The sequence below is a fragment of the Gossypium hirsutum genome, chromosome A10 (genome assembly GCF_007990345.1).
Source record: "Gossypium hirsutum isolate 1008001.06 chromosome A10, Gossypium_hirsutum_v2.1, whole genome shotgun sequence".
NCBI classification, from domain to species: Eukaryota; Viridiplantae; Streptophyta; class Magnoliopsida; order Malvales; family Malvaceae; genus Gossypium; species Gossypium hirsutum.
This window is the reverse complement of record NC_053433.1, coordinates 115,148,765-115,173,253: the sequence shown is the minus strand read 5'-3', so window position 1 is coordinate 115,173,253 and position 24,489 is coordinate 115,148,765. Positions and strand designations below refer to the sequence as shown.

The 24,489-nt window shown below is 32.3% G+C and overlaps 3 protein-coding genes across 3 annotated transcripts; 2 read left to right on the top strand and 1 right to left on the bottom strand.

The window, feature by feature from the left end:
- Positions 1 to 705: 705 nt before the first annotated feature.
- Positions 706 to 2,041, bottom strand: LOC107936646 (NAC transcription factor 29). The gene is made up of 3 exons (XM_041078203.1): positions 1,777 to 2,041; positions 1,383 to 1,678; positions 706 to 1,307 (listed from the first exon to the last, which is right to left on the bottom strand). The coding sequence occupies exons 1-3, from the start codon at positions 1,988 to 1,990 to the stop codon at positions 810 to 812; spliced, it is 1,008 nt and encodes a 335-aa protein (XP_040934137.1). The 5' UTR covers positions 1,991 to 2,041; the 3' UTR covers positions 706 to 809.
- Positions 2,042 to 12,410: 10,369 nt separating this feature from the next.
- Positions 12,411 to 13,947, top strand: LOC107936644 (NAC domain-containing protein 2). Its single transcript, XM_041078202.1, has 3 exons — positions 12,411 to 12,655; positions 12,757 to 13,052; positions 13,139 to 13,947. The coding sequence occupies exons 1-3, from the start codon at positions 12,454 to 12,456 to the stop codon at positions 13,751 to 13,753; spliced, it is 1,113 nt and encodes a 370-aa protein (XP_040934136.1). The 5' UTR covers positions 12,411 to 12,453; the 3' UTR covers positions 13,754 to 13,947.
- A 743-nt stretch (positions 13,948 to 14,690) lies between these two features.
- LOC107936658 (ras-related protein Rab2BV) lies at positions 14,691 to 16,087 on the top strand. The gene is made up of 2 exons (XM_016869407.2): positions 14,691 to 15,002; positions 15,457 to 16,087. The coding sequence occupies exons 1-2, from the start codon at positions 14,838 to 14,840 to the stop codon at positions 15,934 to 15,936; spliced, it is 645 nt and encodes a 214-aa protein (XP_016724896.1). The 5' UTR covers positions 14,691 to 14,837; the 3' UTR covers positions 15,937 to 16,087.
- Positions 16,088 to 24,489: the final 8,402 nt, after the last annotated feature.

Sequence of the window (24,489 nt, the reverse complement as noted above, 5' to 3'; positions counted from 1 at the left end):
TCAATCCCCACCATTGATTACAAGAAACTCTATCAAAGTTGATGTGTTTCGAGATTAATCATCGATCGATTTCTAATAATTCTTCCCATGGGTAAAAGAAATTAGTATGTATGTAATCGGTACCGTTCAAGAAAAGAAATTATGTCTTGAGCAATTTTTTTTCTATCCTTAATATCCATTTTACAAATTATATTTAGGGTTTGTACTTATCTATCTCGAAATTGTTAGTCTTCAATGTTAGCTTAATATTGCGAAGTATGTAGTCTGTAGTTGTTGGTATAGACGTGCAAAAGGTCAGTTGAGTCAATTTTTTCAATTTACTCAACTTAACCTATCATTTTATAAAATAATTGAACAAATCAATTTAAATAATATAAAGTGACATAGCCAAATCAACTTAACATTGATTAATTTCTCTGATTAATCAATTTAACCCGATTTAAATCAACCGATTCGATTATGAAAATTACTAACTCATAATTTACTGACATAACAAATAAACTAACTTCTGATTCGTTGATTTTAACTTGGGTTTATGAATTATTTATGCAATCTATTAACTTGCGTCCGATGTTTTGCTCCATAGCCACCGTTGGAGTTTCAATGGATTTGCAGCTAAATTGACCAAAGATGAGGCAAATAAACTTAAAGATAATGAAGAATTCTAAAAAATATTATAAACACAAATAAATAACAATAAATACATACACATCAACAAAAAATTCTACATTCAATTACAACATCAACATTATCATTCCTAATTTGTAATTGAAGTCTAAAGTAAACAATATACCTAATTTGGAAACAACTTAAAATGGTGGTGGCAACCCAGTGTGAGGATCTTGATTGAACTGATCAAGATCTAAATCACTAGAAAAGTGCTGCTGCATGAATAGTGCTGGTTCAAAAACACCATAATCAATGGGTTCATAAAGAGGTGCAAATGCAATCCCATTTTCAAGCATTTGGGAACTAGTATTTATGGGTTCATAAAGAGGTGCAAATGCAATCCCATGTTCAAGCATTTGGGAACTAGTATTTATGGGTTCATAAAGAGGTGCAAATGCAATCCCATTTTCAACCATTTGAGTTCCGTTGTATGGTAGAATTTCACTTGTATCAGCTTCAGCTTCACTTTCCACTTGATGACCTTCTTGTTGAACCATTTGGGCTCCATCGTAAGCTACAATTGCACTTGAATCAGCTTCCGCTTGAGCTTCCTCTTGATGACCTTCTTGTAAGGTTTCATGTTTTAGCCTTTTTTCCCTAAGGTTCTTATATACTCTACACAACACCCAATCATCAAGCTGAAAAAACAAAAGAAAAATAAGTGACGAATTCGAATAGGAATACACGATAAGATAATATTTGAAGGATCGTACCCGCATGTCTTCATTGCCGAGTCTTTTCCTAATCGGAGCATCGGTTAATACGTATTCATGCATGAGCCAATTTGTTTTAACACCTTTTGGTGGTTTTCCTTGGTAAAAGACTAAACTCTTCTTCAATCCAATCTTCTTTCCTTTACGACAGATCAACTTATCAGCTCCGGTAGCCTTCCAATACCCGTTACCGGCATTCCTCGCCGGCCTCGAACCATTTGCGTATTTTCGATCTCTTGGCGTGAAGAAATAATATTCGTTTCCAACCCCATTTGAGAGTGCATTGTTGCTCATCGCTATTGATAAAAATAACCAAGACAAAACAACACCACCAAAATCATGGAAAAGCTTAAAGAAAACAAAAGAAAAAGCCAAGAAAAGAAAAACTGGGTACCTGTAAGAGTTTGGGGATCATAGTTGTAGAGAAAAACCTCTTTGATTCTGTTGGGTGGCAATGGCAAACCAAAGATTTTGGGTCTCAAGTAAAAATTAATAATCTCGTCATCCCTCGGTTTGAATCTATAACCAGGAGGAATTGATCTAAGGAAAGCTTCGCCTTTTTCTTCCTTCAACATTAATGGATCCATGAAAACTTGATTATCTGACATTGAAGAATGTGCTTACAGCTCCAAAAAACAAGTGCAATTTTTTATCTGAAATATTTTGTTGTCTTGACTTTATGTAGACTTAGGGTTAAGTTTAACCGACTTATTAATTTTTTAATATTTAATTTAAAAATATTTGTTTAATAAAATAATATTAGATAAATTAGAATTGAGATATATTTCGAAGTCCTAATCTTTTCATATTTTTAATTAATTATTGATAAAAAAAAGTTATTAGATAATATGGAATTTAAATTAGGATAATTAATGTTAAAGGATAAGTGATTATTTTTATTTTAATTTTATAAAATTCCCGTAGTTAATCTTTAAAACAATTCTCATAAATATCATTTTAATTAAATTAAAAAACAGTAAATATTATTCTGAATATTTTAAAATATAACGAAGCAGCTTTCTTTAACCTAAGCTATTGTTGTTGGTATAATATATTAACGATTAGACATCACGACGCCATTCACTGTTGAACGAGGTTGCGACTTCAAGAACCCCTTGTCAATTTGAGTATCAATATATGCATAACTACTCATTTTTAGTATCAAATATCCATATGATCTTGAAAAAAATTAATACCAAGGTGACAAAAATTACCAAATTTAAGAGTTAAATGTTTCTTTATCTGATTCAAATACAAATGTGTTTCATGAATAGTGGTGATAAAAATAAAAGTATAGGCCACTGTAGTATGAATCGGATTGGATTGATCGGACACCCCACACCCGACTCAATCACTGAATTCAAATGAGAGACGTCTAACTACATTGCAAGAACAACTCAGATAACTCAATGCAAATTCATAAAGTTTAACAAATAATTTTCTTATATTCCAAATTAACCTTCATTCATATTCATGTACATACATTCTAGACGATAATCGACTTCATTTAACATGTCTCGAAATTTCTCGGGGTAAAAAATAGAGCCGGATTCAGATTCAACCTCAATCTATTAAATTCGAATAATGTGTCTCAAGACATGGTTTCACCTGATCGGGAATCGGACAACATACTGATTGTCATAATTTTCATAATTTATTGATTTTAACTTTAAACAAATTTTCATTATTTTCAATTACGAGTTGACATTCCAGCTAACTATTAATAATCGTTGGGTACAGTGGTAAGACACATAACACTTTTAAGGAGATAATGCAAGTTTGAACTCTAGAAAAAACATGATTAAAAAGGACAATTACGAACCCCAAATATAAATCCTAAAACGAACATGAAAGATAAGATTTTAGCTGATTTTTTAAACATATAATTTTAAAATAAAGTAAAAGATTTCTAAATAGATTGTCTATTCCTTGGAATTTAGTTTGATGGATTTTTTAAACATATAATTTATCAAAGATTTTTAAATTTATCAAAGGTGAAAATCACCATTCAAGTTAAATGAGACAACATAATTTATTTTTTTTTTGGCTCAATCGAGTAACATAATTCAAGTAAGACGTTGGAACCACCAACTCTTTCAAGAACAAAAGAATTACAACAATGTTCCAACAAACAATCCGAATCAAACATCTCCTCACAACAAATACAATAATGAATTTAGCAAATTCACCATGAGGTTCTAAAAAGAGAAGATTGTGGTCGGGTATATTATGAAGTTCCGGTAAGGTTTCTAACTGTTGGAAGAGGTGTGAAGTTTTGTTGGTTGGAATCAATTTTGTTCTGAATTAATTGATTTTGGTTATATGTTCCCGTCTAAATGAGGATCACCACACACATCTATTTTGGCATCTTGACTGCAATATACTTGCTTGACTAGATATATTTTATCTAGTAGTTTAATTGCAACTCTGGTGGCATTGTCCATGATTATCTATTAGTTTGATTTGGTTGGACGAGTTCTGGGGACCTCTATTTTGGTGTGTAGCGGAGTTGAGTAGGAAGTTTGTAATAGCCCGATTTTTCAGAAATAGTGGTTCAAGGCCACCAAAACCGGTAATAAATATCGTGAATTTCATTATTTAATATTTAAAAGTCAAATGAAATTTTTAAGAGATTTTTGAATTAGTAATTTGTGTTTTATAAAGATTTATTAGGTCAAGAAATTAAGAAAAAGAGATATTGAGACCTCGGTGTTCTAAACCGAGTCATAAATACTTTTATAAATATTTTTAGAGCATCATTAAGATAGTATTAAAATTTAGTTAGAAAATTTTAACGTTTCGGTGGTCAATTAATTAAAAAGGACTAAGTTGAAAGAGGTGCAAAACTTGCTAAAGTGAGTAAATAGCTTAATAATTAAATAAGAAAGGACTTGAGAAGCAATTGTGCCTAAATAATAGGCTGAGGCGGCATAGCATGAAAAAAAAGATCTGGAATTTGGAGAAATAAGGGCAAAATTGTAAATTTTGCCAAAATTAGATGAAATAAAGGGGAAATTAGAATTTCTAGAGAAATCATCACCATTTTCAGCTGAAAAACAGCCATGGAAGAGGGTTTAAGCTTTTTTTTCATATTTTAGTTTCATGTATGTTTAATTCTTGCTTTTTCCTTGAAATTATTATGTTTTTGGGACTTTTACAATGAGGTCCAACTTACTATTTCATAAGTTTTTTATTTTTTTGAAGGTTTTGGAAGATACCATTGATAATTTCATATGATTTTAGTTATTAATTGATTAAATTGAGATGTTAATGGGTATTTAAAGGTATTTTATTAAGGAATTTTGGATGAAATCATGGTTTAGGGATTAATTTGTAAAGTTGTTGAATTTATGTGAAAATTTGAAATTTCATGGAATTTATGGGCTTCTATTGATATATGTGAAATTATTTAGGCTTTGAATAAGGAATAAATTGTATGAATTTCATTTTCCAAGCCTAGGGATGAAATCGTAAATAATTAAAAGTATAGGGGTAAAATGGTAACTTTTCCTAAAATGTGAATTGGATAGAAATGAATGTAAATTGTATTAAATTGAGCTAAATTTACTCGTTTAGATTCGGATAGACTAAGTACGGAAGTAGATCATGGTAAAGAAAAAGTATTAGATTAGTAAATTACAAGTCATGAACAACTAGTCGAGGTAAGTTCGTGTAACTTAATTGTGCAATTATATGTTTGAATTGAGTTGAATGATTTGTATGTGAATTGTGTATTGGCCATGTATGTGAAATTTAATAATATATCCAAAAATACCTGATAAATGTTAAAGTCTCGTTTAATTAAATGAAACTCGATTGGATACAGGGTTCTGTTTCCCGAAATGGTAATGTTCCTGCATATGTTGCGGACATACCGTAGCTCGAAAGAGCGTCCCATTACAAGCCCTCTCAAGCATCTTGTTATAGTGTTCTTCCAAGCTTCTCGTTAAATGCTTTTCAGAGCATCCCGACTGGTTGTGATCTGCATATGTTGTAGACACACCCGCGCTCTTATGAGCGTTATGCTTATAGGTTCTTTGTGAACCTCCCGTTAAAGGCTCTCTGGAATTTCCCGTTAGTGCTCGCTTGAACTTCCCACTATATGGCTATCCGGTGCTTTTTATTAAAATGCTCTCTAAAACTACCTGATATAGGCTCTTTGTGAGCTTCCCGTTATTAAGCCTGAAAAAGCTTCACGTTACATAGCTCAACGAGCTTCCCGTTATAGTGCTTGAGAGAGAGATTTCTGATTTAGTGCTCTAATGAGTACTACCGGATATGAATTGATGAATTCCTGATTTGTACACTTTATATGTACTACCCTCGAATCCCTCGAGATTTCAAATGATTCAACAGGTGAAATTCTGACATGAAGATAAACGAAAATCAAAATGAAATCAATATATGAAAAATACATGAAATGCATGGAACTTGGTATTTAATGAGCTCATCTTTGGTATTGATATTTACATGAAATGATTAACTAACACATTTGATGAGATTATGTGCTTAGGATATGGTCAAATTGTTTGGAATGCATGTGTATGTTTACTTAATATACAAATGAATGGTAAGTTAATTTCCTATTATATGGACTTACTAAGCATAATATGCTTACTCTATTTTATTTTCATTTGTTTTATAGTAATACGAAAGCTAGTTGGATTGGACGCTTGGCAAAGATTACTCACACTATCCACCAGCATATTTCGGTACAAATATGATACTAATTATAGATATAATGGCATGTATAGGTTTTGGTTAGCCAATGTTAGATACAAATATTTTGGTTGTAAATGGCTATTGGAATGGCTTGTGATGAATGCGTTTTGGTATATTAACATATGAGTTAATTTCATGTTTGATATAAGTGTTTAATTTGGTTTATGAATATTAGTATGATACTAAGTAAATATGGTCAAGTAGATAAATTTACAAACATAGATTTATGAAGCGATATGGTATGTATGAGACTTGAGTTTGGCATGATTTAAATGTTTTAGATTGGCATTTGGATGTGTTAAAATGTTTGTATAGGTGGATGATCAAATGGGTGAGAAATAAGGTTTGGAAATACCTTATTCTGTCCACACGAGCAGAGACACAGGTGTCTGTCTCAGCCATGTGTGACACACGACCTAGCGCATGAGCGTGTGTTCTGGCCGTGTATCCTCTGCATCTTAAAAATTCATAACAAAATGCTCAGTATTTTTCACACGGCCTAACCACACAAGCGTGTGACCCTTGTACCTAGGAAAATTTTTGAAATTTTGAAAAAAAATCTATGAGTTTCCGATTTGGTCCCCACTCGTTCCTAATGTATGTTTTGGGCTCGAGGGCCCTAATAAGGGACTTTACGATTATTTTCTGACATGTATGTTAAAATGATATGAAATGTCTTTATTTATTCCGTAAGCTCTGGTAATGCTACGTAACCCTGTTCCGGTGACTGATACGGGTTAAGGCTGTTACAAAGTTTTTCTGAAAATTCTACATTATGTTTTTTCTGAAAAATACCTCATTGACATAATCATGCATTCTCAGTTTAGCTTAATTGATCGTTATGAAATTCTCTTGATACTCTGATTTGTATATTTTGGTATGTGTATTCTTTGTTTGATTTTAGTTATACATTGAGCTTTATAGCTCACCCCTTTGTTTTATCTCTGACTTTTCAAGTAATCATTTAGTTTAAGATTGGATGGCATGCGAGAGCTTGGATTGTTTCTAAGTTATTTTAATAAAATGGTCTACGTTTGATAATACTCTAAAATGACATACTTTTATGTGTTAAGGACATATATATTTTGAGTATGATCTTACTAATTTGGGTTTTTTATTGTTTTTTTATCTTGTAAAGACTAAATTGAAGGCAAAAGAAAATTTGGGGGCAAAAAGTCTGAATTTAAAGATGAAACGGGTTAGCATGCGAAATAGAGAGCATGGTGCCGAAAATACAAATTGTGAAAGACTTGGGGCAAAAATTCAAAGAAAGAATTTATGAACCTAAGACTTTATTTAAATTTGAATTTTTTTTTTTTAGGATTATTCTTAGGATTATTATGATATTGTTTAGATTTAATTTCAAATTATATCTTTTATTTATCTTTTAGAATTTAAATAGGAACAAACTAGGTTTTCTATATACTATAAATAGATGATGTAGTGACATAAATATTCACTAATCTTTTCTGAAAAAAAAAACTCCTTCCTCCAAGGCTCTAGCCTTTTTTGTTCCTTTTATTTTATTTTCCAATAAAAGTCCATTCTATTAAACTTGTGTTCTTTTTCCCGAAAAGCATGAGCCACTAAACTCATCTAGCCAAAGGTTATCAAGATTCCCCAAAAAAGGTTCATGAGGCTTAAAACCCGCACTTAGCCTTCTCAACGAGTATTCATCGTTTCTCTATATTACGGGACTGACGCTTCCATCCATGTCCTTCTAAAAGTGATCTTTTCATCTTGTGCAAGAAACGATAGCTTTGTATATTTTGGGAAGGTTGCACAGTAGGTTCGTTAACTTACTGCGTCAGAGATTGTCGAACCCAAGAGCCGAAATGGTGTGGCATTCTCCATTGAAAAATGATGATCTAGTGTAAGATGGTCTCGCAAAAGTGACGGTTGGCTAGAGTCAAGTTCCTCTAAATTGTAAGGCTAAAATCTAAGTGGAGCTTGTGGTCTAGGCGTCCTCTTCCACTATAATTGGCTTATTCTGTAATGAGAATATTGTAACGCCCCCTTACCCAAGACTGTCGCCGGAGTCGAGCATGAGACATGACTAAACTTATTTTAGCATTTAAACAAGTTCAAACAATTCTCGTAGTAAACTATCCATCTATGTCACATTCGCTAAAAAAATCATATCTCGAGTTACATAACTCAAAATCCAATTTTGTAAATTTTTCTTAAAACTAGACTCAGATATCTACTTACTAATTTTTTTCTAGAATTTTTGGTTAGGCCAATTAGTACAATTTATTAGTTAAAGTCTCCCCTGTTTCAGGGTTTGGCTACTCTGACCCCTGTTCACTTCGAATCAAATTTCTTCCTATAAAGAGATCAAATGACTATGATGTTTGTTTCTATTAAAAATATACTCAATAAGGAATCCATACATATAAAATTTGAGTCCTAATTATTTTTACAAAATTTATGGTGAATTTATAAATTTAGAAAAGGGGATCCAGAAATCGCTCTGACCCTGTTTCACCAAAACGTAAATATCTCATAAAATACAACTTTTTTACCTATTTTGTTTCTTCCACATGAAAATATATTCATTAAGCTTCAATTAAATATTTTATTCATCATCTAATTCTATTTCTACTATTTTTAGTAATTTTTCAAATTCACATCACTGCTGCTGTATGACACTGTTTTATAGCCAATTTCACCATTTTATGGTTTTCCATGGAGTAGGTAATACATTAATCATACATAACACTAAATATAAATTTTGATTAGCCATTCCAATAGCTAATCATCAACAAGCATTTCCACATCACTCATTCACCATATCATAAGATTATATACACAAAAGAATTATAATGTTATACATGCCATATTCTCAAAATATGCAAGCCACTATACCGAGATGGTCCGTTGATAGTGTGAGCGTGCCTCCGACCGTCCTAATCTCCAAGTCGGCTTGTCAAAACTACAAGGAATGGAAGGGAGGGAGTAAGCATAAATGTTTAGTAAGTTCACATGCAAATAACAAGTAAGTTAACAAAGCAATTATACCAACCAACATTAGCATAATATCACCAAAACATATATCACATTTCTATTCATCATTCATCGTCTTACTACATTATTGTTGTCGTATCAAGTCTGAACCCGAGGGTTAAGTACATACCTGTCCAAAGTGCCCATTCCACAACACTTACCAATACGTCACTTGCATCTTGAGTATTCTTCCATTTCACTAGAATTTTACCCATTGAACACATGGAATATAACTCGGATACTTGGAAAGTTTGCACATAAGTGCCGCATATGTAGCCAACCTACCATGTAACCCGCCCATAAGCGAACTCGGACTCAACTCAACGAGCTTGGGCGTTCGCATCCATAAGTTAATTCGAACTCAACTCAACGAGCTCGGATGCCTAAATATCCTAATCTATTCCTAAGGTTCAACAGGATTTTCCTCGTTCGTACTCCTTTACCATTCTCCTTGGAATACCAATGACGATACTTCGGTAGTCTTTCATATTTTTCACATAATTCATAAAATTTTTGCATGTTGCCCAACAATGACCACAAAGCATAGAATTGCATAATAACAATCATAATATCATATAAATAGAATTAAATGATTTAAAATAACGGTTATATTACAATATTTACATATGAACTTACCTCGATACAACATGAGAATAGTTGAGCCTATTCCTCGTAAACTTTATTTTTCCCCCGATCTCAACTCGAATATCTTTTCTCTTGATCTATAATACCAAATTAATTTATTTAATACACACATTCATCAAAACAGCCCTTAATATGAACTTTGGTAAAATTACCATTTTGCCCCTAAACTTTCACATATTTACACTTTTGCCCCAAGGCTCGTAAATTAAACCTCATCCTATTTTCTTATGTTTTATGACATGCTGATCATTTTTCCCTTCTATAGCAACATCAAATTCACACTCTAACATGTACTTATGAACATTAGGTATTTTTACCGATTATGTCATTTTAGTCATTTTTACGTAAAATCACTTAGCAAAAGTTGTTTAACACAATCTCAAGCTTCATATTCTACCATAAAACACCAAAATTCATGCATATCATCCATGGGTAAAATTCTAAATATAAACCCTAGCTCAAAATATTGGTAGAAATAGGTAAACCGAGCTACGAGGATTTCAAAAATGTAAAGAACATTAAAAACGGGCATAGAAATCACTTACAATCAAGGCTTAAAAGTGTTGAAACCCTAGCTATGGTGGAGAAAAAAATTGGCAGCAACTTATGGAGAATATGATCATTTTTGTGTTATTTTTCCCATTTTATTTCATTAAAATCCAAATGACCAAAATGCCCTTACTAAACTTTCAAAAATTCCATCCATGTCCAATTTTTGTCCAAAAACTTAAAAATTGGTAAAATTGCTATTTAAGGCCTCTTAATTAATATTCCAAAGCAATTTCATACTAGAAACTTCTAGAATGTAAGTTTTGCAACTTATTCAATTTAGTCCAAAATTTCAAAGTAAGCACTTTATGCATAGAATTTCTTCACGAAACTTTCACACAATCATGCAATCATATCATAGATCTCAAAATAATTATAAAATAATTATTTCTATCTCGAATTTGTGGTCTCGAAACCACTATTCCGATTAGGCCGTAATTCAGGATATCACAAAGATCACCTAAAAGCCTAGGATTTAACCCAAGATTGAACCCAAGGAGGATCGAGATAACCGGAGGCTGGAATCCCTTAAATCGAATAATCTTTTTCCTCAATTTTGTTTCTTTTTACAATTTCAATTTCAATTTATACAATTTCAACTCCTCCATATTTTTTAATTCTGTTTTTTTTCCCAAGTACGCCATTTTTCTTGGGCACGACTATGCCCAACATTTTGAGGAACAAGAAGTTGTAGCAATCTAGTCCCTGAGGATTTGACCCTACTTCCCTTATGCTATTATTTTCGTTATTTCATAAGAATAGGTTATTTTTTGTGCTTTCAACAACACACCAACATTTTTAACTTTTCTAGACTTTTTGGACTGTAAGGCTGTTTTTGGACTTGGTTTTGGTTTTTGTTTTATCTGTCGGTTTTTTGGTGTTTATAAAAAGAAACTATAAAATCATATGATTTACCAAATTAGAATTCTGTTTCAAATCAAAACTCTGAAAATTTTCCGTTGCAAAATAAAGTAACCACTCAAGCGTTTTTTTGTAAATAAATAAACAATTTTTAACGAATGTTTTCCTTAAAATTGGAAATAATTTGCCAAAATAGATACTTTCAAAACACACGGTTTTGAATTCAAATTCTAAGTTTAAAGCAAGTGTTTTCCGGACTTATGTTTTTCTAAACATTTGTGAGAATATTGTCAAATTTTATACTTTCGAAACACACACTAAATTTGATTAAATTAAAATTTCTTTAACGAACTATTGTAATCTCTCTAGAATATGCCATAACATTTAGGTTAGGTTTGAGGTGTTAAAAATCCCATTTGAATTTTGCGTAAAATTTTAATAAAAATTGAATAAAACTAAAGCATTGAATTTACAAACTTCCTTATTATTGATCTAAAAATTAAGTGTAATTTAGTTCTAAAATTCAAATTTCACTCGTAATTTAGGATTACTTAAGAAAGATGCCATAATGAGATTATACCATATATTATGATATGACCATAATGTGAGATTACCAGATGGTTGGAATATTGAAATCCAAACACCATAATCTCATTTTGGAATATAAGATTACATGTCATAATATTATATTCGGAGAACCAAATGCCCCCTAAATGAAAACAGTCGAATGGCTCAATGACCATCTTGTAACTTTTTAAAGTTGATTGACCAAAACATTCGAATAGTTTAGTGACCTTGAGTGTAATTTATTAGATTCAAATCGATTTTTTATGTTTTTAATATTTTATTGATTTATTAAATTAAACTAGTTAAACCAATCGAATTGATTAGATTATCTATCCAATTTTAATTTTTTAGGATTTTTTAATAATTGCGAGATTGGTCATTGAACCCTCTGATAATTCATAAAATTATTATGAAAATTAAAAAAAATTAATATTATTTACAAAATTTTAATTTAATTTTTATTCTTTCATAAGATGAGATTAAGAATACAAATTCTCTCTGGAATCTAATTTCTTATCTAATATTATTTTATAAATTGATATATTTAAGATAATTATTTTTTCTCAATTAAATATTAAAAAATTAAGTGCTTCGGTTATTAATAATTAATTAAAAATACAAATTATAAGATTAAGAATACAAAATCTATCTCAACTCAAATTTCTAATATAATATAATTTTACATCTCTATAAGCCCGACACAATCTCAGGTAATCAAATTATGGAGAATTCAATGTTGAAGAGGCTGAAAGAAGAAGATGATGAAGAATATTTCAGAATGCTCCCGGCTGGTTATAGATTCAAACCAACCGACCAGGAGCTTATGGATTATTACTTAAGACGAAAATTTTCGGGTCTTCCATTGCCGCCCAATAAAATAAGAGAGGTCAATTTCTACAGTCATGATCCTGAAACTCTTACAGGTTTTGATTCTTTTTTCTTTATTTTTTTCTGAAATTGTTAAACATCAGTTTTCTCTTTAATTTTTTTTATTGATTATTTTATTTTCGTTTTGATTAAATAGCCATGAACAATAAGGTATCGTCGAATGAAGTCGAAAAAGAATGGTATTATTTTACCCCACGAGAACGGAAATACACAAATGGATCAAGGCCGGCGAGGAAAGCCGGTGACGGATACTGGAAAGCTACCGGAGTCGATAAGCAGGTCCTTCTTAATGGAAAGAAGATCGGATCTAAAAAGACTTTAGTCTTTCACGAAGGGAAACCACCGAAAGGGTCTAAAACCAATTGGATTATGCATGAATATGTATCAAGCCATGCTCCTGTTAGAGTAAGACATGGCAAGGAAGACATGAAGGTACCATCTTTCAAATATGTGAAATTTTTTTATTGTATATTCGAATTTAGTACTTATTTTCGATTTTTTTTTTTGTTTTCTTTCAGCTCGATAATTGGGTCTTGTGCAAATTATATCAAAACTCAAGGGAAGCAAAGCAAAAACATAGAACCACACAAGAAGGGAACGGCCTTGAATGCCAAGAGAAAGTTGAAGCTGATATAGCTGCAATTGTACCTAACAAAATGGCTGCTGCTGTTAGTGAATCCATTAATATGGTTGCATCACCTGCTTATCATCAATATGAACAGCTTGACGTTGAATCGTTTAACATGAATTTCGAACAAGACACTAATCGGATACCTGAACAAGGCTATCCAATGCCTCTTTTCGGTGAAAACAGTAATTATTATATCTTTGATAATAATTCAACACTTGGAGGAGGGTTCCAGCAACAGGTTCCAAATTTTGGTGATTTTGTAACAAATGCTGCTGCTGCTGCTCCAGTGACTTCAATGTTTCCTCTTGGTAATCAATTTCAGTCCATGGCCAATGCTGGTTTTAATTTGCCACCGTTGCCGTTGCAATTTCGGCCACAGTGGTTGGAGCTGCGGCCACCGCTGCAGCAGTTTTCTGGTGTCAACCCGGATTTTGATTTCTCTGTTGATGAGTACCTTTTGGATTATGAGTTTGGCATGCCACCACCACCGGAGTTTTGTTGAATATTGGGTTTTTATTTTTTATTTTATTTTTTTAAAGATTTTTAGGGCTTTTTTAGCAATGTTAGATTTATGTTTGATTATTTTTATAGGATGTTTGATTATTTTTAGGGTTAGGGCTTGGAATCAAAATCTACTATTGGTGTTGAATTTGGATTTAATCAGCTTAAATTGGGATGTTTCGATTTTGATTTAAATTGGGGTATTTAGAATTGAAAAAGGTCAAAATTTTACTTAAAAATTTACTAATTTAATAATTAATCGAGTTATTTGGATCAACTCGAATAAAAAATTAATTTTTTTATTTAACTCGAATATAAATTACAAAATTCGAGTTGTACGAAAATCCAAATAAAAAAAGATAAAATTACGTCCTTTTGATAAATGTTTACCTTTTCTAAAGTTAAAAGTCAAAACTATTAAGTTAAAAGACAAAACTATATTGTTTTAATAAATATTTATATAGTTAAAAGGTAAAATCATTATATTGTTTATATAGTTAAATAATCTTGTATTTCGTAAACGCAACATTGAGTATAAATAATAAGATTCGTTAACTGGACTCGACTTCATTCGAAATTTTTTTGACTTGATTCTATTCAAAAAAGTTCAAATTGAGTTTGATTGCTGAAATAGAATTCGTTCTACTAACTCAAATTTTTTTACTCAATTCGACACGACTTGATCAAACACTCACCCTAATATTAATGGTACATTATCTATTACTTTCTGAATTAGAAATTATTGGTCCAAATGAAGAATATGATTAGTGATGAAGACGGTCCAAGAAGACCAACAAATTATATGACTTCAATATTAAATTTTATTTAAAAAGTGACTGAATTTAGCTATAGTTAATTTTGATCCCATTGAAAGACCGTTTTAAGTGGCTTTTTGTACGTTAATTCTGTTTTCTCTCTTTGGCTATGGAAAGCAACGCCTTTCTTCACTAAAACAAAATCTCCAAATTTGTTGATTTTTGTGTAATAATTGTTAATCAAACGAGTTTGGGTTTTTCATTAATTTTTCTTTTTTATCTTTTCTTTCTGTTGAATCTATCAATTTTTAAAAGGTGATTAAATTGTAAATGGCATATAAAGTGGATCATGAATACGATTATCTATTTAAAATTGTATTGATCGGAGATTCAGGCGTCGGAAAATCTAACATTCTTTCAAGATTTACAAGAAACGAGTTTTGCTTGGAATCCAAATCTACCATCGGTGTTGAATTTGCAACAAGAACTCTTCAGGTTGCCTTTATATCTATCTATCTATCTAAATATTCGATTTTGCTGCATATTGTTCCATTGATTGTTGCTGAAAATTGTTGTTTATTTAGACACAAAGTTTGTGAATCAAGTGGTTTGAACCTATGTTATTCGATCTCCAGTATAAGATTCGAATTTGACAGGTATCCAAATATGGGAATGATTGGATTTATTTATGCTTAAATTCAATATTTAGTCATTATATTTTAATATGATATAATTTGATTCCTCTATATTTATAATGTCATAAGTTAGTCTAACTAGTTAATAGTGTTTAACTATTCTAGTAGAAATACTAAAGTCAAAAAACAGGTATAGTTGGACGCAATTGGAATCAAGTAATTTCGATTAAGAAAAATAAAGAGTTCGAACAACCTTGGAATTTTTCATTAGTACATTTTCTAGTTATGTTTAGGAACTGTTTCTTTCATATCAGGTAGAAGGGAAGACAGTTAAGGCACAAATATGGGACACAGCAGGCCAAGAACGGTACCGAGCCATTACAAGTGCTTACTATAGAGGTGCTGTTGGGGCACTTCTAGTTTACGACATAACCAAAAGGCAAACCTTCGACAATGTCCTAAGATGGTTACGTGAACTAAGAGACCATGCCGATTCGAATATCGTCATCATGATGGCCGGTAACAAATCCGATTTAAACCATCTCCGAGCTGTCTCACAAGAAGATGCTCAAGGCTTAGCTGAAAGAGAAGGGCTTGCATTCCTCGAGACATCAGCATTAGAAGCAATCAACATCGAGAAAGCATTTCAGACAATTTTGTTGGATATTTATCAAATTATAAGCAAAAAGGCATTGGCAGCACAACAAGCAGCTTCTAGTGTTCCTCAAGGGACAACTATTAATGTTAACAATATGTCGGACAGTGGAACTAAAGGAGCTTGTTGTTCTTCTTAAAAGATACCCTTTTCTTGCAAGTACATAAAGATATGTAAGGGAAAAAAAATTGTTGCACTGCCATACAATTTTGTTGACCCTTTTGAACATACATGAAAACCCTTTTTGAATATATGTATATGTATGCATGCATGCATGTATATATTCATGTCAAGGCAATGTAAGATGAAAACATGAGGGTCTCATGATTTGATTTGGGATATTGATTGAAGGGTACCAAATATTTTTTAGTTTAGGCCAAAAAAAAAAGGAGATGCAGAAGAGGTGTTGTAAGGTGTTATTAGCACTTTGATTCTGTTTTCATTTTTCAATAAAATTTTGGTGTTAATTATTGGCTTTATTAGTAAATTTTATCTCTGAAATATTTTTTTTTTTCGATTTCACTTAAACTATCAATTTTGTTCTTATTTACTTTTTTTAAAAAATATATCAATCAATAAAATCGTAACACCTAACACATTTTTTATTAGATGTATACTTTCTTTAATAAAATAAGACATAATGGTTTATTTGTGACTTTTGACTTAAAAAACTTTAAGTGCTATAATTAAGGGGCCAATTTAATAATAAAGCTTTAATTTTAATCATGTTGTAAATTTAAAAATAAATATATTTTTTGGTACCTTAATTTATAGTTTCAATGTTTAAATTGGTACTTAAGGTTGGTTTTTATCACCTATTTTAATCCGTTTTTTGTAACTATATTGAAATTGGATGATGTGGATCAAGCAGGTTGTTATACATGGCAAAATGGTGTTTCGTTGGAAGCATAAAAAAATATCTTATCCTTGAATAATGAAAAGAAATAGTATAAGGAAGTAGGGTCAAATCCTCAAGGATTGGATCACCACAGCTCTTTATTTCTTGAAATCTCAGGCACAGTCGTGCCCAAGAAAAACAGCTAACTTGGGAAAAAAATAAAATAAAACAAAATTAAAAATGTGGATGAGTTGAAATTGTGATATGAAGCAAAATTGAGAAAAAGGGATTTTCCAATTGAGGGATTCCAACCTCCGATTATCTCGATCCTCCTTTGGTTCAATTATAGACTCTTAAGTTTTAGCCAGTTATAGTGGAAGAGGACGCCTACGACCACTAGCTCCACTTAAGTTTTAGCCTTACGGTTTAGAGGAACCTGACTCTAACCTTCACTTTTATGGGATCGTCTTACACTAGATCATGGGATCTAAGCCTTATGAATTCTTTTTGAAGAATCTTGATAACATTCGACTAGATAAGTTTAGTTGCTCATGCTTTTTGGGCAAAAAAAAGACTAACAGCCTCTAAAGAGTTTTTTTAAAGAAATGATGAGTGAATATTCATGTCACTCCATCTCCTATTTATAGTACATAAAAAATCTAGTTTGTTCCTATTTAAACTCTAAATTATAATGTTTAAAAGATATAATTTGAAATTAAAATTAAACAATATCATAATAATCCTAACAATTATCCTAAAAATAAAATTCAAATTTAAATAAAATCTTAGGTTCATAAATCTCTTCTTTGAATTTTTGCCCCAAGTCTTCCACACTTTGTATTTTCTGCACTTCTTCGCTATTTCACATGTCAACCCGTTTTATCTTTAAATTCAAGCTTTTTCCCTCAAATTTCTTTTTGCCTTCAATTTAGTCCCTACAAGATAAAAAAACCATAAACAGCCCAAATTAGTAGGACCGTACTCAAAATATATATATAATTAACACATAAAAGTATGTCATTTTAGAGTATTATCACAAACACATAAGCTAATGATGTGGCATCTGTAACACAGGTCAAAAATAGATTGTTCCAGTCCACACCATCTAACTTTCATGGAGTTACTAAAATGGACTAAAATGTGTAACGGAAGCCAAACTTAGATACTAACTTAAAAGAAATCTTATATACCAATCTGGACATTGAAGCAAACTAGATTTGCTCATGGATCGAGTCATCTATTCAAGGCCACTCGAAAAATGAGAGGGTTGGGATAAAATACGATACTCGAAAAATAGGTTTGGATAAAATTTAAGGTTCGTTTTCTATATGGGCCAAGTCTTGGACAATACTTTTTGGCCCAAGCCAAGCCCAACTTGATTATATTATGTTATAAAAAATATATATTAATTATATATGTGAAATAATAATTATATATATTGATATTTATATTAAATCACTAACCTAATAATAATTAAACTCATTACTCAAAACTTAAAAATAAAACTTACACAACTAAATAACCCAACCGAAAATATATAATTTTGAAAATTATATTTAATACAATAAAATATTTATTATATTTATGGTAGTGTTTTTTAATTTAATATGTTTTTAATGAATTTTTAATATGTTAAAAAAACTTTATTTTAGTGTTTTTTAGTGCATTTTAGTGTATTATATTTTAAAATAAATAAATAAAAACTAATCTAAAAAATAAAACATGGGCAAGTTAATATTTACCTTTCTTAAATATATTGGATCGGACTGGGGTAAAAAACTAAGCTCATTTTTCGAGTCGGGCTATACTCAGACTTAAAAAATTGGTCTAAATATCTTGCATGGACTCTGGCCAAGTATAAAACAAACTTAACTACCAAAAAGTATATTTAAGTTACATTTTAGTAAGAATAATTTTAGAGATTAAATTTTAACAAAGACTATCATTTATCTTATCTACTCGAATAAGATGAAATTAGAGGTGTGCATGGCCGGGCCAGGCCTAACTAAAAATTTAGGCCCGTTTGCTAGGCCCAGGCCCGTCTAGGCCCCGAAAAATGGGCCTAAAATTTTGCCCAAGCCTGGCCCAAATAAAAATGTTAAAACCCGAGCCCAACCCGACCCTCCCATATTAATTTTTATATTATTTTAAAATATATATAAAACATCAAAAATACTAAAAAATCAAAATAAATATTTCTCAACAAATTGAAAATAAATTTTAAAAAATATGTATACTTAAATAACACTAAAATATATACAATTTAACAAGAAAATGTCTCTAAAATAACAACAAAATTAGCAAATGTCTTTAAAACAATAAAAAAAAATTTAACAATAAAATAAGTTTTATATAATATCCAAATAATAACAACAAAATAGCAGCAACATAATAGTAAAATAGTAGCAAAATAGGGAGAAAATAATAATAAAATAATATTAAAAAGTAATTTTTTTCATTTAGTGAATCGGCCGGGCCCGGGCCAAAAATGCCTTACCCGAGGCCCGGCCTATTTTTTAAACGGGCCTTATTTTTTTCCCAAGCCCATTTTTTGGGCCTATATTTTTGTCCAAACCCTCCCACATTTAGAGCGGGCCTTCGGGCCAGGCTAGGCCGGGCTACGTAGCTCAGCCCATGCACATCTCTAGATGAAATCAAATATTTAAAAAAAAAAACAGCTTCGAAGATCATTACATTTCTAAATATATAATTGATTGAACTGGTTGAATCGATTGAATGGAGAACCAACCTTCTTATTAATTCAATTATTAAATCATCAACTATTTCAATCATATAACAGAAGACAAACCAACAAATGAATGCTTGTGAGTCTGGTAAGGACGAAACTGTACATGTTTTGAAACTGATGTTTCATTAGAAAAAAAAAAGAGTCTAAAATTCACACTGTACTTTGTTTTTTCGATCAATACAGGTACTAAAGAGTTTTCCCTTAAAAGTTTTCTATGTCACAAATAATGCATTGTGTTGTATATATACAGTGTAAGGGACACTACTGTTTCATGGATGAGTATAAGAGAGAAGTCACATGTCTGCCTTTACCATGACCAGAAAACTATTTATTCATTTATTGTTCTCAACAGTCAAGCTCACATCACCATGTCACATTAATTTCATTTCATTTGGCTTATTAGTTTTGTCTTAATTCTTTTCTTCTTTGCAAGGACATGATTGTGTCTTAATGTTTGTCCTCAAGGGTTATAATTTATTCATTTATGGTGTGTTAGTGTCAATCCCAAACAACTAAGGTAATTTATTAAGTTTTTATATTTTTTGTAAATTTAAAATTTAATTTTTTTAATTTAATTTTTTATTTTTTAAAGATTTTTTTCTTAAATTACATTACGATAAATTTGAATAATAGAAAACTTTTAACGATATTAAAAATTAAAACTACATGTTTAAACCTAAAATAGTAAAAATAAAAGGGTGAAATTTCAAATGTATGAAGAGTATAAGGACTTAAACCACATTATAACTTTATGAAATCAGCTCATCGTTAGATTGTAAATATCCATCTATTTGCACTGTTATTAAAAGTTTAACTTAGTTTTCATTCTTTAACCAAATTGCAACTCAATTTTGTTTTTAAAGGTAGAGGAAAAGGTGGCAGAAAATATGAAATTCATTTTTCATTGTTTTGAGATTTTTTCGGGATTGAGTATAAACTTCAAAAAATCGTGTATTGTGGGGTTTGGTGTGAATGAGGAATTTCTTTATCGTATGGCAACTATTTGTAAATGTAAGATAGGGGTGTTGCCTTTTTGTTATCTGGGTATCCCATTAGGAGCTGATCCGATGAGAGTTGCTACTTAGGAGGTTGTGGTTGAGAGATTTAAAAAGAAATTGTTGGGATGGAAATGTAGAACTATGTCGTGGGCGGCTAGGATATTTTTTATTAATGCAGTGTTATTGTCTCTGCCTATTTACTTCATGTCCTTATTTCAGGCCCCGCTGACAGTAATTAAAAAAATTGATAAAATTAGGAGAAACTTTATGTGTATTGGAACCCACCCACATTGTTTGAAAAGTCAAAAAGGGTGGGCACCGAAAGTAGAAAGTAAGATTGGTTGGCAAGTTGGGTTAAAAGTTGGCATGGGATAATTGCAATTTTGGTCCCTAATTGTATAGGGACATTACAAGTTGATCCTTAAACCTCAACTATAAATAGGCCTAACCATTTCTTACTTTCTTCATCCCACACTTGCCATTCTCTACTTAAGGCAATTGTTCTCTCTCCCTATTTGTAAACTTTCACTTGTATTTTTGGAGTGAAATATATTTGGTAGTGCCCGAGGACGTAGGCAAAATTTGCTGAACCTCGTTAAAATTCTAGTGTTCTTTATTTTTTGTTCTGCATATTTTGCAAGTGTCATTGTAGTGATTTATTGTGCTATTAAATTACGATAGAGGGATATTCTGGCTAGGAAAGATCTGGTATGTAAGCGATCCTCGTGATCCACCTCTCTTTCCTGGGAATTGAACTTAGTGTGATTTTTCAGTACAATAATTTTACTCTTTCACACGCTTCCGCGCAACAATTGGCACCAGAGCCAGGTTCGTACTTGGGGAATACGACCGTTTACGGTACTATTCACGTATATGGTACTATTCACGTATACGGTACTATTCACGTATACGGTACTGTTCACGTATACAGTAGTTGGGATTGAGGAGAAAAATGGCAGTAGCATCGTCATCAGCAAGGACTACTGTGACAAATGCAAAATTTGAAGTAGAGAAATTTGACGGTACCAATAATTTTGGTATGTGGCAATGTGAGATCCTGGATGTCTTAAGTCAGCAAGAGCTAGATATAGCCCTTGAAGAAAAACCTGACAAGATGGATGACAAGGAGTGGGCCAAGATCAATAGACAGGCGTGTGGTACAATCCGCCTATGTTTGGCCAAAGAGCAGAAGTACTCTGTCATGAGGGAGACATCAACGAAGAAGTTATGGGATACACTGGAAGAAAAGTTTCTAACGAAAAGTCTTGAAAATAGGCTTTATATGAAAAAGAAACTTTATCGATTCACGTATGCACCCGGTATGTCGATGAATGACCATGTGAACTCATTCAATAAAATTTTAGCAGACTTGCTAAATTTGGATGAGAAATTTGAAGATGAAGACAAGGCATTATTGTTGTTGAATTCCCTTCCTGATGAATATGATCATCTTACCACCACATTGCTTCATGGGAAGGACACGATCACATTTGATGCAGTCTGTAGTGCGTTGTATAGATCTGAGACTCGAAAGAAAGATAAAAGAGATCACAGAGATACAACCGCAGAAGTCTTAACAGTAAGAGGTCGTTCACACAGCAGCAAATCTGGTATAAGGGAAAAGTCCAAAAGGAGACCCGCCAAAGATGAATGTGCCTTTTGCCGTGAAAAAGGGCATTGGAAAAAGAATTGTCCTAAGCTACAAAAGGGCAAGGCTATTTCTAATGCATGTGTAGCGGAGCATGATGAGGAGTCAGACTTTAGCTTGGTTGGCATGGCAATGGCATGTCAAACGGATGAGTGGATTTTGGATTCAGGATGTACTTACCATATGTGTCCTAATAAGGACTGGTTTTCTAGTCTTAAAGAGCTAGAAGGTGGAATTGTTCTTATGGGCAATGATAGTGCTTGTAAGACAATGGGAGTGGGTACAGTCTAATTGAAGAATCACGACGGCTCAATCCAAGTCTTGACAGATGTTCGCTACGTACCTAGCCTGAAGAAAAATCTCATCTCATTAGGTGCCCTAGAATCTAAAGGGCTCACAATCACTTTGAGAGATGGATTACTAAAAGTAGTAGCTGGGCAACTGACGGTGATGAAAGGCACAAGAAGAAATAACTTGTATTTTTTAAATGGAAGTACAGTTATTGGATCAACATCAACAGTTTCTACAAAAGATGTAGATTCAGAGGCTACCAGATTATGGCATATGCGATTGGGACATGCTGGTGAAAAAGCTTTGCAGACATTGGTGAAGCAAGGCTTATTGAAAGGTGCAAATTCTTGCAAAATGGAATTCTGTGAACATTGTGTTCTGGGCAAGCAGAAGAGGGTAAAATTTGGTCCAGCAATTCACAATACGAAAGGAATTCTGGACTACGTTCACAGTGATGTGTGGGGACCTACCAAAGTAGCTTCTTTGGGAGGTATGCACTATTTTGTTACTTTTGTTGATGATTATTCAAGAAAAGTATGGGTGTATCTAATGAAAAGAAAAAGTGAAGTTTTGGATGCATTTCTAAAATGGAAGAAGATGGTGGAGACTCAGACTGGTCGAAAGGTCAAACGACTTCGATCAGATAATGGTACTGAGTACAAAAACGATCCATTTCTACAAGTATGTCAAGATGAGGGCATTGTGCGACACTTCACTGTTCGGGATACACCACAGCAAAATGGGGTGGCAGAACGAATGAATCGAACTATACTGGAGAAAGTTCGATGTATGTTGTCCAATGCTGGATTGGGCAAAGAATTTTGGGCTGAGGCAGTTACATATGCGTGCCATCTAATTAACCGTTTGCCATCAGCTGCAATAAATGGAAAAACTCCTATGGAGATGTGGACTGGTAAATCTGCTACTGATTATGATTCTTTGCATGTATTTGGTTCCACTGCATATTATCATGTAAAAGAATCTAAGTTAGACCCAAGAGCAAAGAAAGCATTATTCTTGGGTATAACTGATGGAGTAAAAGGATATCGTCTCTGGTGTCCTGATACAAGGAAGATTGTTTTCAGTAGAGATGTGACTTTTGATGAATCAACCATGTTGAAGTACAAGGATTCACAAAAGGATGACAAAACCAGTAGTACTTTGCAGCAGGTGGAGCTTGAAAAGGTTAACGATGATCCAGCTAATATTGAAGGGACAAATGCTGAAGAGGTTCCTACCCAAGAACCTCTACAGCAACAAGATTCAATTGCATATAGAAGGCCAAGAAGAGAGATTCGTAAGCCTGCTCGCTTTGATGATATAGTGGCCTATGCACTTCCAATTACAGATGATGATGTTCCTTCTACTTACACAGAAGTAATAAGTAACCCTGATGGTGTAAAGTGGAAGCAAGCAATGAATGAAGAAATGCAGTCTCTTCATAAAAATAAGACCTGAGAGTTGGTGACACTACCTAAGGGAAAGAAGGCAATTGGATGCAAATGGGTATATACAAAGAAGGAAGGATTTCCTGATAAAAATGAAATTCGATACAAGGCTAGATTAGTAGCAAAGGGTTACGCTCAGAAAGAAGGAATAGACTACAATGAAGTGTTTTCTCCAGTTGTGAAGCATTCGTCTATTCGGATTTTGCTAGCCTTGGTTGCGCAATATGATCTTGAACTAGTTCAGCTTGATGTGAAGACCGCGTTTTTACACGGTGATTTGGAAGAGGAAATCTATATGACTCAGCCAGATGGATTCAAGGTTGCTGGAAAAGAAAATTGGGTTTGCAAACTGAAAAAGTCGCTTTATGGATTGAAGCAATCTCTGAGGCAGTGGTACAAGCGATTTGATCAGTTCATGAAAGGCCAAAGGTACACAAGAAGTAAATTTGATCATTGCGTGTATTTTCAGAAGCTACAAGAAGGAACTTTCATATACTTGCTCTTATATGTTGATGATATGCTAATAGCATCTAAGAGCAAAGTTGAGATTGAAAGATTGAAGACTCAACTCAATCTCGAGTTTGAGATGAAAGATCTAGGAGAAGCTAAAAAGATTCTCGGCATGGAAATATGGAGAGATAGAGCTCATGATAGAGTTAGCTTGTCTCAGAAGCAGTATTTGAAAAAGGTACTACAGCAGTTTGGCATGAACGAGCAGAC